Genomic DNA, 13587 nt, shown 5'->3' on the forward strand with positions numbered 1-13587 from the left:
AGTACTCCTTTTCTTTTTGCGAATACAGACTAACACGGCTGCTACTCTGAAACCTTTCTTTTAGGTGATTCTTGGTGTGGGGATTAGTGTGGCTGCTTTTTGGTAGCATTTCTAGGAGCAGGCTCCTTAGCAGCCGTTATTGAAGCAGATCCCTTGTCAGACACTGACACTGGCAACCATTGGCCAGGAGGTGTCCTGGACTCGGGGTGAGAGGCTGGTCTGAGGGATTTCTGAATCATAAGGAGCTTCAGTTGGAAATCCCTGGCCTTCCTTGTCCCACCTGTCAGTTTTCTACAGTGCGGACATTTTGGGTAATGTGTGTCTCGCCAAGGCAGTGGATACACTGTGTGTGGGTGTCAAAGACTGGTATGGAGAGTCTGCAAGTCAGGCAACATTTAAAGCCAGGTGAGCAGGGAATGCCTGAGAGAGAAAGTCTTTTGGAGAAAGAACAGGGATAAACTGTGTTTTTCTTTCTTTTTTTAAGGCAAGAGCTGAGAACCTTGAGGCAGGGGAAAAAGAGGGAAGGAAAAAAAATTTTTTTTGAGAAGAAAAAGAAAGTAAAATATAAAAGACAAAGAGATAGGGTAGCTAACTACAACTAAGCTAACACTATCACGAACAACTATGAACTACTAAGCTTATCTGAAGGAAAAAAAGAAGAGTGCTGCTGTCGCTCTGACTCAAGCCAAAGGTGGTAGAGAAGGAACTGGGGATGGTTGGCTGCGCATTGCTATGTAACTGTTTGGAGCAGCAGAAGCAGGGCACTAAGACACCTAAAGTGGAGCACCCACAGGAACACTGCTCAAAGAAGGGATGTGCTGTTGGTTTGGCTTATAGGTAGGGCCCTACCAAATTCACGGTCCATTTTGGTAAATTTCATGATCCCAGGAATTTAAAAATTGTAAATTTAATGATTTCAGCTATTTAAATCTGAAATTTCACAGTGTATTAATTGTAGGGGTCCTGACCCATGTGCATGGGGGGATGTCGCAAGGTTATTGTAGGGAGAGGTTGCAGTACTGCTATCCTTCTGCGCTGCTGCTGGCGGTGGCGCGTCTTCAGAGCTGGGCAGCTGGAGAGCGGCAGCTGCTGGCCAGGAGCCCAGCTCTGAAGGCGGAGAAGCTGCCACCAGGAGCACAGAAGTAAGGATGGCATGGTGTGGTATGGGCACCATTACTTCTGTGCTGCTGCCTGAAGAGTAGGGCCCTCAGTAAGCAGCCACCTCTTTCCGTCTGCCCAGCTCTGAAGGCAGCAGCGTAGGAGTAAGGTGGCATAGTGTGGTATTGCCATCTATACTGCTGCACAGCTGCTGGCAGGGCGTTGCCTTCAGAGCTGGGCGCCAGGCCAACAGTCGCCGCTCTCCAGCCACCCAGCTCTGAAAGCAGCGCAGAAGTAAGGGTGGCAATACCACAACCCCCCTAAAATAACCTTGTGACCCCCCTGCAACTCCCTTTTGTGTCAGGACGCCCTATTTGAGAAATGCCGGTCTCCCCTGTGAAATCGTTTTTCATGGCTGTGAATTTGGTAGGGCCCTACTTATAGGACAGTGACTTAAAAATAATCCTCAGCATTCATGCAAGGAACTAGCTACCCTTTCCCCTTAGGCCTCACTCCTGTACTTGGCAGGAGTAATCTTGGCTGCCAAACACCAGCCAGCTCTCTCATTAATGCAGAATTAGGTTCCCTCATCTCTCTATCCTGCTCACCAACTTATACATTGCGCTTGTAAGTGCGCTACTCCACACCTGTGCTGTGCAAGATTTATCTACACGAGAGTGGGACTATGCCTCTCTTGTGCCTATGTACAACATCTAATTGTGCTGGAGCACAACAGTTGTGTGGGCACTGTACTGTTCTTTTGCAAGGTCTTTTACGACCCCTAATGACCAGTCTGGTCAGTGGTCCCCATTAGGAAGGTCACACTTGGCAAAATTTAAAGCCATGCTTGTTTGTTGCTGCAGGCCTATGATGCATCCACTACCACACCCCTTTGTCTTCCTATGAGACTACTCATGAACAAACAACACTACTGGTCTGTGACAGGCAAAAGGAAACAAAGAGTAATTTGTTTGTTGGTGGTTCCACAGAAATTCACATAAACCTATTTTTGTGCATCCTTAGTAACATTCCAGATTAGGAACAAACACCTAATGCCTGTAAAAATACCTTCTGATCAGAACTTCCAGATGGAACCTACTGTTAGTTACCTCTTTTCTATTTTAATCAGTCATCATTTAACAATAAAGTTATATTTTAAATATTTTAGCACCTCATTTCCTGAAAGGTCTGAAAGCACATCACAAACTATATGCCATCCTATATCTCAGGATATACATCCTGAGAGCTTCAGCTCCTTGTGAATCTGACTTTGCATATCCATTAGCCCAGTGAAAAGCAGTGTGCAGCATGTAACCAAACAGCACACAGAATGCATCACACTGGTAATTGGAGGAGACAATTTTGTCAATGACACCAGAGCAAACTGTTCTTATGAAAAGAGACATGGGGGTCTTTAATGTCCAGGCAGGGCAGATACAACTACAGTCCTAAAGTCTCATCCAAAATACCCCTAACACTGTGCATGTAACTTAAATTATTTACCTTAAAAGATGACTTAATTAAGCTTGCCAACATATGAACCTGTGCTTCAAGGATTCTAGATACTCCTAAAAGGATGCTTAGACCTCTACAACATCCCTGCTAGGCACTTATATAGTGCCAACAGGGCAAGTTGCCTATTCCCCAGAAACATTTAACTGGAAAGAGTCAGACAATGCCAGGGGATATTGGGAGTTATTTCTCCTTTACCAGTTGCTCATCCCCATTGATTTTGCTCATCTAACACTCATTGCACTGATCAATGTTTTGCCATCTCCTTCATTCAAATGATTCAACTCTCTCAAGCAAAATAACCTGCCAGTGACAGTTTCTATTGCAGCAGAAGCACCTGCTTGTTCAAGGTGCTAGAATTTCTTCCCCTTTGGGCAAGGCAACACTTAAATACATCATATAACTTTAAATGCACCTTGCAGAGCGCGTTGGGTTTCAAAAGCTCATTCTAATTCATTTAAGCAAGCTGCTAGGATGGTCATCCTCCTTGCAGAAATTTGCAAGGCATGTGTCTAGTGTATAGTAGAAAGCCTCCTCAGAATTCTGCTTGAATGGAAGACACGCAGATTCATAATCTATCTCAGGCCTCGGTTGTGTCTACAGTACAGACTATACTGGCATAGCTGTGCTAGCATAACCCTGTAGCGTAGGTGCAGCCTACACTGATGGAAGAAGTTTTTCCATAGGTGTAGGAACACCACCTCCTCAGATAACAACATATTCTTCTGTCAACACAGTTGCATCTACAATGGGAGATAGATTGGCTATGTCTACCTAACTTTTAAGTGAAGTCCAAGCCCTGTACTACACACAAACTTGCACTGGTTTAATTAAACCAGTGAAAACCCCTATGTGGACATTCTTGTTTTGGTTTAAGAGAGACTTATTCCCAAAGAAGAGTGCCTATTAAACCCTTTGCACTGGTTTATCACTTCTGTAATTAAATTGGTACACCTCTACCCGGACAAGCCCAGAATTTTTCACCAAATTTGCAGAAAAAGCTCTTTGGTCAGGAAGGCTGGAAGGGGTGTGCAAAAGCTGCTGAGGAGTGGGAACGATTAGCTGTCTTTAATGTAAGTGGGTACATTAAGGGTGTTTTTTTTGGTTTTGTTTTAACAACATACCAGAGAAAGTGTTTTATTGTTACTGAAAAAAAAATGGTCTCATCTTTTAGGGCACAGGTTATCCATCTTTGATTTCATAGTGTGGACCAAATGTTAACGGAGAGCCTGGTCTCCTGGACACCTCTCCCTCCATCCCCAACCAGGCACCTTGTCCACTCCCACTAGCAATCAAATATCATCCCTATGCATGCACAGCAATTATTTACATTTAAAAGTAAGAGTAGGAAAGTATTTAATATATTTGTAGCCTTTAAAAAAGTGATTTATCAGAAGGAGAGAAAAAGAGAGCACCATGTGAGTGGCCAGCACTCCACAGACCACTACCAAGTGCTCCATAAACCATCAGCCAGAGCTCCATGGGTCGCTCATGGTCCATGGACCACAGTTCACAAATTATCATTTTAGGGCTTCACAAACTTTGCAGCTTGTGGATGCATCTTCATAGTGAGAGCCAGCAGATCATCTTTGGTTGTTCAAGAGAGAGACACAGAGACTTAATTTGCTCAGAAGCAGCTCAGTTTTGTGAAGTGGACTTTGTATGGTACCAGCCCTGTGAAGAAGGGCATGCTTGAGTCATCTTTGGACACAGAGATAGTACGTACACCTATTTGTGCCAGAGAAGCCAGTGCCCAGGCTGTACTCAGACTTCATACACCAGTAGGGATTGGACAGAGCTGGGAAAAGCATTGTGTCACTTGCAGCACTTGTTTCAACTCTTTTGCTTAACGTTGTAGTTTGTTTTTTTTCCCTTTGTTTTTTGTTTTTTACTTCTGGGGGTTTTGGGTTCCTTAAGCACAGCAAGGCAACTGACAGACGCAAAGAACAGCAGTGGTGGCTGGGTGACAATGAATGTACAAGCCATTGAGAAGAGATGTTGGTTATCTGGTTCCAAGGCTGCAACCTGTTGATAGAGCTACCACCATAACAATGCAGTGTTCTTGAGTCACAAGACACACTATAGTCCAACAGCTGCAAAACTAAACAGGGTCAGTTATTTTATTGGCCCATAGGTCATCTCCCAGCCTAGAGGAGAAGTATTTGAAATTGGATGAACCTAGCTTGTATAGTGACACAGCTAGCTCCTCAACCTTTAAGTTCACTCTGCAAAAAGGGTCTCCCAAGCAGCAACCCCATATTTACCACAATGGCCTACACCTCTCTTTTTTGGTGTGGGGACACATACACACACACTACATAAACATAAATTTGGATCCAGAATCTACACATTGAGAAAGAAGACAGCACCACTCAGAGATGGTGGTGCATTCAACAGCTGTCTAAAGGAGAAATCGCTTTACTTTCTTTTAAACTTGCAATGTTTGTCTTTATTTTTGTTCTTTATATTTTCAAAATGAAAAGAAATACTATTGAGTCATTTTCTTTCTTTTTTTAAATATTTGTTCTATGTATTTACAAGCCTTAAAGTTGTTCTAAAGGTTTTGAAAGTATCACTAGTACTTTTTTCCCCCCAGGGTAGCACTTTGTTTTGAATGAGTTTTTCCTGGAGCACTCTGGTCCATAGCGTTTTTCCCAAATGCATTTCCTTCTGTTCCAAGGTTATGTATGTTTTGATTACTATTTTCTTTTTAATCTCTGAAGCAAGCGGAGAGGCAGGCAGAAAAATCTGACAATTAAAAAAAAAAAAAGATCTCTCCCTCATGTAGCTTACCCCAAACCCTGTTGAAAGTTTTGACTATCTACCATGCTTTGAAACAAAACTGAGGTGCAGCTGAAGGGGAGGGAAATTTATTTATCTGCTTTCTTCTATCATACAATTTGTTTACAGAAACTGCAAATTTAAAAATTACACTGGCATTTGCAGTCCTTAAAATAATAAATTAAAAATTTCAACTTTTTTTTTTGCTAAACAGATCTGTTTTTTAAAGTATGAGTCCTTGTTTAAAAAGAAAACAAAAAATGATTAAAACAGAAAATATTTTCTATAAATAATACATGTATTTTGGTTTAGTGCTCCCGCCCTCAGGTTTGAAGTTTACTTTTTTTTCCCAAGTACCTTTTTCCTCCATGATCACCTTTATGTTTATCTATTTTTTTCCTCTCCCACTCGTGCATATGTGGGGGAAGGAGGGGGTTATGCACGAGAATTGGCCTTGCTGCACTGTGATTGGCGAAGACGTGAAACTTTTTAAAAAAATACTTAAATTGTTTCTTTTTTTGTTTTGTTTTCTGTATTTTAAGTTTTAATTATCCTCTGATTCCTCTTCAGCCTCCCGTAGCCATGTGAAGAATGCTGTAACTGATTTCAGTGCTACTCCTTTCCCATTCTGCTCTCCTGGGTCCTTGCTGCTTTCCCATTTGTAAAAGGCATCCTCCGATATCACCTCCTCGTCATACAGGCAATCAAAAAACATCCGCAACAGATCTGCAAGGGGAAAACATCTGTTTAGTAATGTACAGTAGAGGGTAGATAAGGAAATACAGAAATGATTAGAGATTATCTGTTTAAAACCTGAATAAAAGTGGACTTTATTACAGTGAGAAGTGGAAAAGCAAGTAGCGGGAACTGCTGTTAATAGTGGTTGTGCCCTGATTATGCAGGATATGAAGGTTAAATACACACTTGCTAAAGTAAAGTTTCCTCTGATGCTACAGAATATGCTGTCATATGTTAAAGAGAGGGCTGGAAAGGCAGCAGCATGTGTGCATATACCAGCAAGTGGCCATGGAACAGAATCTACAGTGGCCATTCTGAGTTACCTAGTTTCACTAGTTTTGAAATTATGACAGCATCTAAGTTACAGATATGGGGATTTCTTACAGTATCCTGGAAAAACCTTTCTGGATTAAGTTTAGAAGCGTGAGCAACAAGGGTGATGTCGTGGTGGGAGTCTGCTATAGACCACCGGATCAGGGGGATGAGGTGGACAAGGCTTTCTTCCAGCAACTAAAGGAAATTACTAGATCACAGGCTCTGGTTCTTATGGGAGATTTCAATCACCCTGATATCTGCTGGAAGAGCAATACAGTGGTGCACAGACAACCCAGGAAGTTTTTGGAAAGTGTAGGGGACAATTTCCTGGTGCAAGTGCTGGAGAAACCAACTAGAGGCAGAGCTCTTCTTGACCTGCTGCTCACAAACCGGGAAGAATTAGTAGGGGAAGGAAAAGTGGATGGGAACCTAGGAGGCAGTGACCATGAGATGGTCAAGTTCAGCATCCTGACACAAGGAAGAAACAGACTTTGACAACCTCAGGGAACTGATGGGCAGGATCCCCTGGGAAAATAACATGAGGGGGAAACAGGTTTCAGAGTAGCAGCCGTGTTAGTCTGTATTCGCAAAAAGAAAAGGAGTACTTGTGGCACCTTAGAGACTAACAAATTTATTAGAGCATAAGCTTTCGTGAGCTACAGCTCACTTCATTGGATGCATTTGGTGGAAAATACAGAGGGGAGATTGATATACACACAGAGAGAACATGAAACAATGGGTTTTATCATACACACTGTAAGGAGAGTGATCACTTAAGATGAGCCATCACCAGCAGCAGGGGGGGAGGGAGGAAAACCTTTCATGGTGACAAGCAAGGTAGGCTATTTCCAGCAGTTAACAAGAACATCTGAGGAACAGTGGGGGGGGGGGAGAAATAACATGGGGAAATAGCTCCACCCCGTGCAATGACCCATCCACTCCCAGTCTCCACCCAAGCCCAAGTGCGGTTGGCTTGGGCTTGGGTGGAGACTGGGAGTGGATGGGTCATTGCACGGGGTGGAGCTATTTCCCCATGTTATTCCCCCCCCCACCCACTGTTCTTCAGATGTTCTTGTTAACTGCTGGAAATTGCCTACGTTGCTTGTCACCATGAAAGGTTTTCCTCCCTCCCCCCCTGCTGCTGGTGATGGCTCATCTTAAGTGATCACTCTCCTTACAATGTGTATGATAAAACCCATTGTTTCATGTTCTCTCTGTGTGTATATCAATCTCCCCTCTGTATTTTCCACTAAATGCATCCGATGAAGTGAGCTGTAGCTCACGAAAGCTTATGCTCTAATAAATTTGTTAGTCTCTAAGGTGCCACAAGTACTCCTTTTCTTTTTATGAGGGGGAAAGAAGTCCAGGAGAGCTGGCTGTATTTTAAAGAATCCTTACTGAGGTTACAGGGACAAACCATCCTGATGTGTAGAAAGAATAGTAAATATGGCAGGCGACCAACTTGTCTTAACAGTGAAATCCTTGCTGATCTTAAACACCAAAAAGAAACCTACAAGAAGTGGAAGATTGGAGAAATGACCAGGAAAGAGTATAAAAATATTGCTCGGGCATGCAGGAGTGAAATCAGGAAGGCCAAATCACACCTGGAGTTGCAGCTAGCAAGAGATGTTAAGAATAACAAGAAGGGTTTCTTCAGGTATGTTAGCAACAAGAAGAAAGTCAAGGAAAGTGTGGGCCCCTAACTGAATGAAGGAGGCAACCTAGTGACAGAGGATGTGGAAAAAGCTAATGTACTCAATGCTTTTTTTGCCTCTGTCTTCACGAACAAGGTCAGCTCCCAGACTACTGCACTGGGCAGCACAGCATAGAATCAAAGCATATATTCTGATATTCTATGATTCTATGATTTAAGTATCTTTGGAGTCCATTGCATTAAATGGAAAGGTTATCTATGATTGTGGGTCAGGATTGTATGTAATCTCTCCAGGGAGGAAATGTGATGCGAACCCTGGGAAGTATTATGAACTTCAAACGACTGTACTGAACAACGTGCCAAACAAGAATGGACTTTGGGGACAAACAGGGTCAAGTGATTTGCTTGGGGGAATCTCTAGGGGGAGGTGAATACAAATTCCCCACCCCGTTTATGCAAAAAGCCAGCCTTTGGAAGTTATGCCTTGAGGAGACCATTGTCTGCTGATTACCTGTTCCCAGAGTCTCAAGATCAAACGCCAAAACTGTTTGTTATGAACTTATAATCACAGAAAATCCCCATGGTGAGTTTGAAGGACTGACTTCCACCAGAGTCCAGGTTGGAGCTGAGGTGTGTTGGAGTCTGGTAGGTTTATTGTCATGCATGTAGATTCTTTTATGGTTTTTAATAAGTTTTCTCTGTAATGCTTTAGTCTTAAGAATAAATGTACTTGCTTAGAAAGGGCTGTGTGGTAACTTGGGACTTCTGGCAATTACAGCTGTTCACAGCCTTCGGGGAGAAAGCAAAGCACAGATGTTGGCCTGTTTACGCAGCCTGGCTTGCTGGGGATATCACAGTGTAGACAGGGAACTGTACAGCCTGCAAAAACTTCTGTCAGGAGAGAGAGAAACCTGGGTCTCTAATCAAGAGAGGTGATGGCTGAAGACCCAAGGGCCTAGAGCAGATGCTCTCAAGGGCTCATGGTGCAGGTGTGCAGGTGCAGTTACCCTAAAATGTGAGTAAGTAGAGTGATTGGTATTAAATGCAGCAGAGGATAAAATATTTTTCTTTTTCCTCTCTCCACATTATGGGCATTTCCTTCTCGACTGCTCATGGTGGCAGCCAATAGAGGAGCTCACCTTCAGCCAGGAGGGTGGGGAAGAGTATTGGTCTATGATGATTTAGTTGATGTTGGTCCTGCTTTGAGCCGGGGATTGGACTAGATGACCTCCTGAGGTCTCTTCCAACCCTAATATTCTATGATTCTAAAGCCATGCACCGTATAATTGGATGCTATAATAGTAGTTTGCTTTCAGCCCCTGGCACCCACCTAACCAGTCTGTTCCACCTTCAGGAAGAGCGCAATCTACCAGACTCTATTTAAGACCCAAGTCTAATCCTCCACCTGGATCTTTCCTTTCAATGCCATATAGTCATTTTTCAAATCTCAAACACAAAAAACCACTTACTAGGAGGTTGATCCAGTTTTACTATTGATGCTTGTAGTGCATAAAGTGCTTGTAGTTCCTTCTCTGTGTCTGAGTCTAGGTACTTGAGTAAGATCGGCACTCTCTGCTTGATAACAGCAGTGTCCACACGGAAACTAGAAGAATCCGCTGGAGAGAAAAGAAGAATCAGGGTTACTTTTGGTGGATCTGAGGTCAGGGGCAGGTTTTTCATTATATTTATTTATAAAAACAGAAATAACAAACTCAGGTTAGTCAGAAACAAAAGAGTATTGCCTATTTCTATGATAGGAACATATCTGCTTCTCAGTGCTTCTCACTCCCCAACTCCAATGAACACTTTCAGAGACTCTGGACCACATTTTCAGCCAGGCCTCTCTACCCAGCCTTCATGTATGCACATGCAAAATTGTACTCACATTGTACTGGCTATTTCTATAATAGGAAGAAAGTTACTCACCTTGTGCGGTAATAATGGTTCTTCGAGACGCATCCCCATGGGTGCTCCACTCTAGGTGTATCTGTGTTCCAGCATCTCTAATCAGAGATTTTAGGTAGCAGTGTCTGTTCAGCCTGCACATGTGTTCTCCCCCACTCAAGGTCTGCCTCGAGGCTATCTAGCACTGTGTGGGTGAACCCCCCTCAGTTCCTTCTCTACCGAAAAGCCCCTTATAGAGAACTCTGAAGTAGAGGAGAGGAAGGCGGGTTGTGGAGCACCCATAGGAACACACACCTTGAAGAACCATCGTGTTACTGCACAAGGTAAATTTCCTCTTCTTCTTCTTTAAGTAGCATCCCTCTGGGTGCTCCACTACAGATGACTTCACAATAGTATCCTCCATGGAAGGCTGGTATCAAGCAGAGTGCCCCAGGGGTTGGTCTTGGGGCCAGTTCTGTTCAACATCTTCATTAATGATCTGGATGATGGGATGGACTGCACCCTCAGCAAGTTCACAGATGACACTAAGCTGGGGGGAGAGGTAGATATGCTGGAGGGTAGGGATAGGGTCCAGAGTGACCTAGACAAATTGAAGAATTGGGCCAAAAGAAATCTGATGAGGTTCAACAAGGACAAGTGCAGAGTTCTGCACTTAGGAAGGAAGAATCTCATGCACAGCTACAGGCTGGGGACTGACTGGCTAAGCAGCAGTTCTGCAGAAAAGGACCTGGGGATTACAGTGGACAAGAAGCTGAGTCAGCAGTGTGAGTCAGCAGTGTGCCCTTGTTGCCAAAAAGGCCAAAGGCATATTGGGCTGTATTAGTAGGAGCATTGCCAGCAGATGGAGGAAAGTGATTATTCTCCTCTACTCGGCACAGGTGAGGCCACACCTGGAGCACTGCGTCCAGTTTTTGTCCCCCCACTACAGAAGGGATGTGGACAAATTGGAGAGAGTCCAGTGGAGGGCAATGAAAATGATTACGGGGCTGGGGCACATGATTTACGAGGAGAGGCTGAGGGAATTGGGGTTATTTAGTTTGCAGAAGAGAAGAGTGAGGGGGGATTTGATAGCAGCCTTCAGTTACCTGAAGGGGGGTTCCAAAGAGGATGGTGCTAGGCTATTCTCAATGGTAGCAGATGACAGAACAAGAAGCAATGGTCTCAAGTTGCAGTGGAGGAGGTCTAGGTTGGATATTCGGAAATGCTAGTTCACTAGGAGGGTGGTGAAGCACTGGAATGCGTTAACTAGGGAGGTGGTGGAATCTCCATCCTTAGAGGTTTTTAAGGCCTGGCTTGACAAAGCGTTGGCTGGGATGATTTAGTTGGTGTTGGTCCTGCTCTGAGCAGGGGATTAGACTAGATGACCTCCTGAGGTCTCTTCCAACCCTAATATTCTATGATCCTCTACTGATAATGGTCCTGCCTGATGGAAATCGTAGGAATCTCCTGTGTGCCGGTCATATCAAGATGTGGAAGTAGCCATTTTGTAGGTTGAGGGCCAAAAACCAATCTCCTTCTTTTAGAGCTGGAATAATGGCTGCTAGCAAGACCATCTTGACCTTCACATATTTATTTAATGCCCTTAGATCTAGAATGGGGCTCTAGCCCCCCTTCACCTTGGGGATCAGGAAATAATGGGAGTAAAACCCCTTGCCCCTGAGTTGTGCTAGGACTGGTTCTATGGACATTAGGCATAACAGATGATCTAATTCCTGATGAAGTAGGTTCTCATGAGAAGGGTCCCGGAAGGAGGACAGGGAGGGAGAGAGAGAGAATGGGGAGAGACTTGAATTGAATGGCATATTGAATTGAATGGCCTTTGAAATAATTCTCTAGACCCATCTATCAGAGACGATATTCTCCCAACTGCTATGAAAGGGGGAGGGATAGCTCAGTGGTTTGAGCATTGGCCTGCATCCTTGAGGGGGCCATTTAGGGATCTGGGGCAAAAATTGGGGATTGGTCCTGCTTTGAGCAGGGGGTTGGACTAGATGACCTCCTGAGGTCCCTTCCAACCCTGATATTCTATGATTCTAAGGGGAAGGTGATTTCTGAAGGGGCATGACATGTGTGTAGCAGCAGCTAATGTTGCAAGATATAATTGTTTGGGCCCTCTACCAACACATCAAAAGTGCTTAGAAGAGGCAGTCTTAAGAGGTTGCATATTGGGATCCTGACTGCTTCCACTTTTGAACCCTGGGCCTCTTACACTGCAGCTCATAACAGCACTGAGACAAGTGGGTATCGAGGAAGTCGTGACTTATGTTGTGGCTGAGAGCTATATCTTCTCTTCTGTCCTGCCGTGTAGATTCCCAGGGAGCATAATGTGGCATGGGAATCCCTCAAAGGGTGAAGAAAATAGCTTGTCTTCTCCACGAGCCCTTCAAATGGGAGATCTTGTCTGCAGCTCTTTGGACAACCCAGAAAGATGAAGCCAAGAAGCCCTCCTCATTACCACCATCATGGACAATGAGCAGGCCGCTGTATAGACTGTCCAGTGCAGTCTGTAGTGCCGTTCTGGCTATTAACTGACCTTTTCTGACAATGGCCTGAAAGTCTTCTTTTTGTGTCTTTAGTAAATGGTCCAGAAACACATTGAGTTTTCCATAATAAAATCATATTTGGCCGTGGCAGCTCGAGGCAGACCATAAGGAAGGGAGAGCCCTGAACAGATGCTGCTACCTAAAATCTCCCAGGGGTGCAGATACACCTACAGTGGAGCATCCCTAGGGACACTACTTGAAGAACATATAATCTGCTTCTCAATGCTTCCCACTCCCCAAGTACAATGAACACTTTCAGAAACTCTGGACCACATTTTCAGCGAGGCCTCTATCCAGCCTTCATGTATGCACATGCACTTGAATACTTGAATATCTACACACAAAGAGAGGCTGACATTTTTCTTTTTTTCCTGAGATTTGAAATAATTACAAGGACATTTTTCTTTCAAAAGAGAAACAGGAATAGAACACTAAATCACAAATAAGAAAACCAAAGTATATCAAACCCTGCTATAAGTCCACAAAAATGTACACCCCCACAGGAAGAGTTATTTGTAGAAAAATATTCAGCAGCTTTTAGCCAGCATATACTCAAAAGAGCATGACAGAGAAAGTCTGAGCAAAAATGAAAAAACTTAGATAGAGATGATGGGGGGAGGGACACCCCAGGGTTATGAGTTCAATCCTTGAGGGGGCCATTTACGGATTGGGGCAAAAATTAGGGATTGGTCCTGCTTTGAGCAGGGGGTTGGACTAGATGGTCTCCTGAGGTCCCTTCCAACCCTGATATTCTATGATAGAAAACTAAACCAGAACAAGACATTACTGATATTCACAGAGCAAGGATGTATAAGGAAATTCCTAAATATTAAAGATAAAATCCTGCAGCATCTAGATTTTAACAGTAGGTGGCATCAAGAAGATTATACTCTCAGAGAAAAAAGAACTCTCCGTTGATTTTGTCCTCTCTGAAATCCATGTAACAGTGAGATGAAATTCAATTACACCCATCCCAAGAGCAAACACTTGAAAGAATAATTTTTAAAAGGTTGAAACCTCACAGACAGTTCAATCCAGACA

General features: G+C 43.7%; 1 protein-coding gene across 38 annotated transcripts in view; it reads right to left on the reverse strand.

Annotated features, from left to right (window-relative positions):
* Positions 1 to 5109: 5109 nt before the first annotated feature.
* Positions 5110 to 13587, reverse strand: part of EIF4G3 (eukaryotic translation initiation factor 4 gamma 3) — a 455276-nt gene continuing 446798 nt past the window's right edge. For 35 of the 38 annotated variants that reach the window (XM_043500160.1, XM_043500159.1, XM_043500158.1 and 32 more), the window contains 2 exons: positions 9568 to 9714; positions 5110 to 6117 (listed from right to left, as the gene is read on the reverse strand). In XM_043500160.1, coding sequence (XP_043356095.1) covers positions 5936 to 6117; positions 9568 to 9714 — 329 coding nt within the window. In that variant the 3' untranslated portion in view covers positions 5110 to 5935. The remainder of the gene's footprint in view (positions 6118 to 9567; positions 9715 to 13587) is intronic. The other 3 variants (XM_043500157.1, XM_043500156.1, XM_043500141.1) reach the window with 1 other exon arrangement.

The sequence above is a fragment of the Dermochelys coriacea genome, chromosome 18 (genome assembly GCF_009764565.3).
Source record: "Dermochelys coriacea isolate rDerCor1 chromosome 18, rDerCor1.pri.v4, whole genome shotgun sequence".
Taxonomy (NCBI): domain Eukaryota; kingdom Metazoa; phylum Chordata; order Testudines; family Dermochelyidae; genus Dermochelys; species Dermochelys coriacea.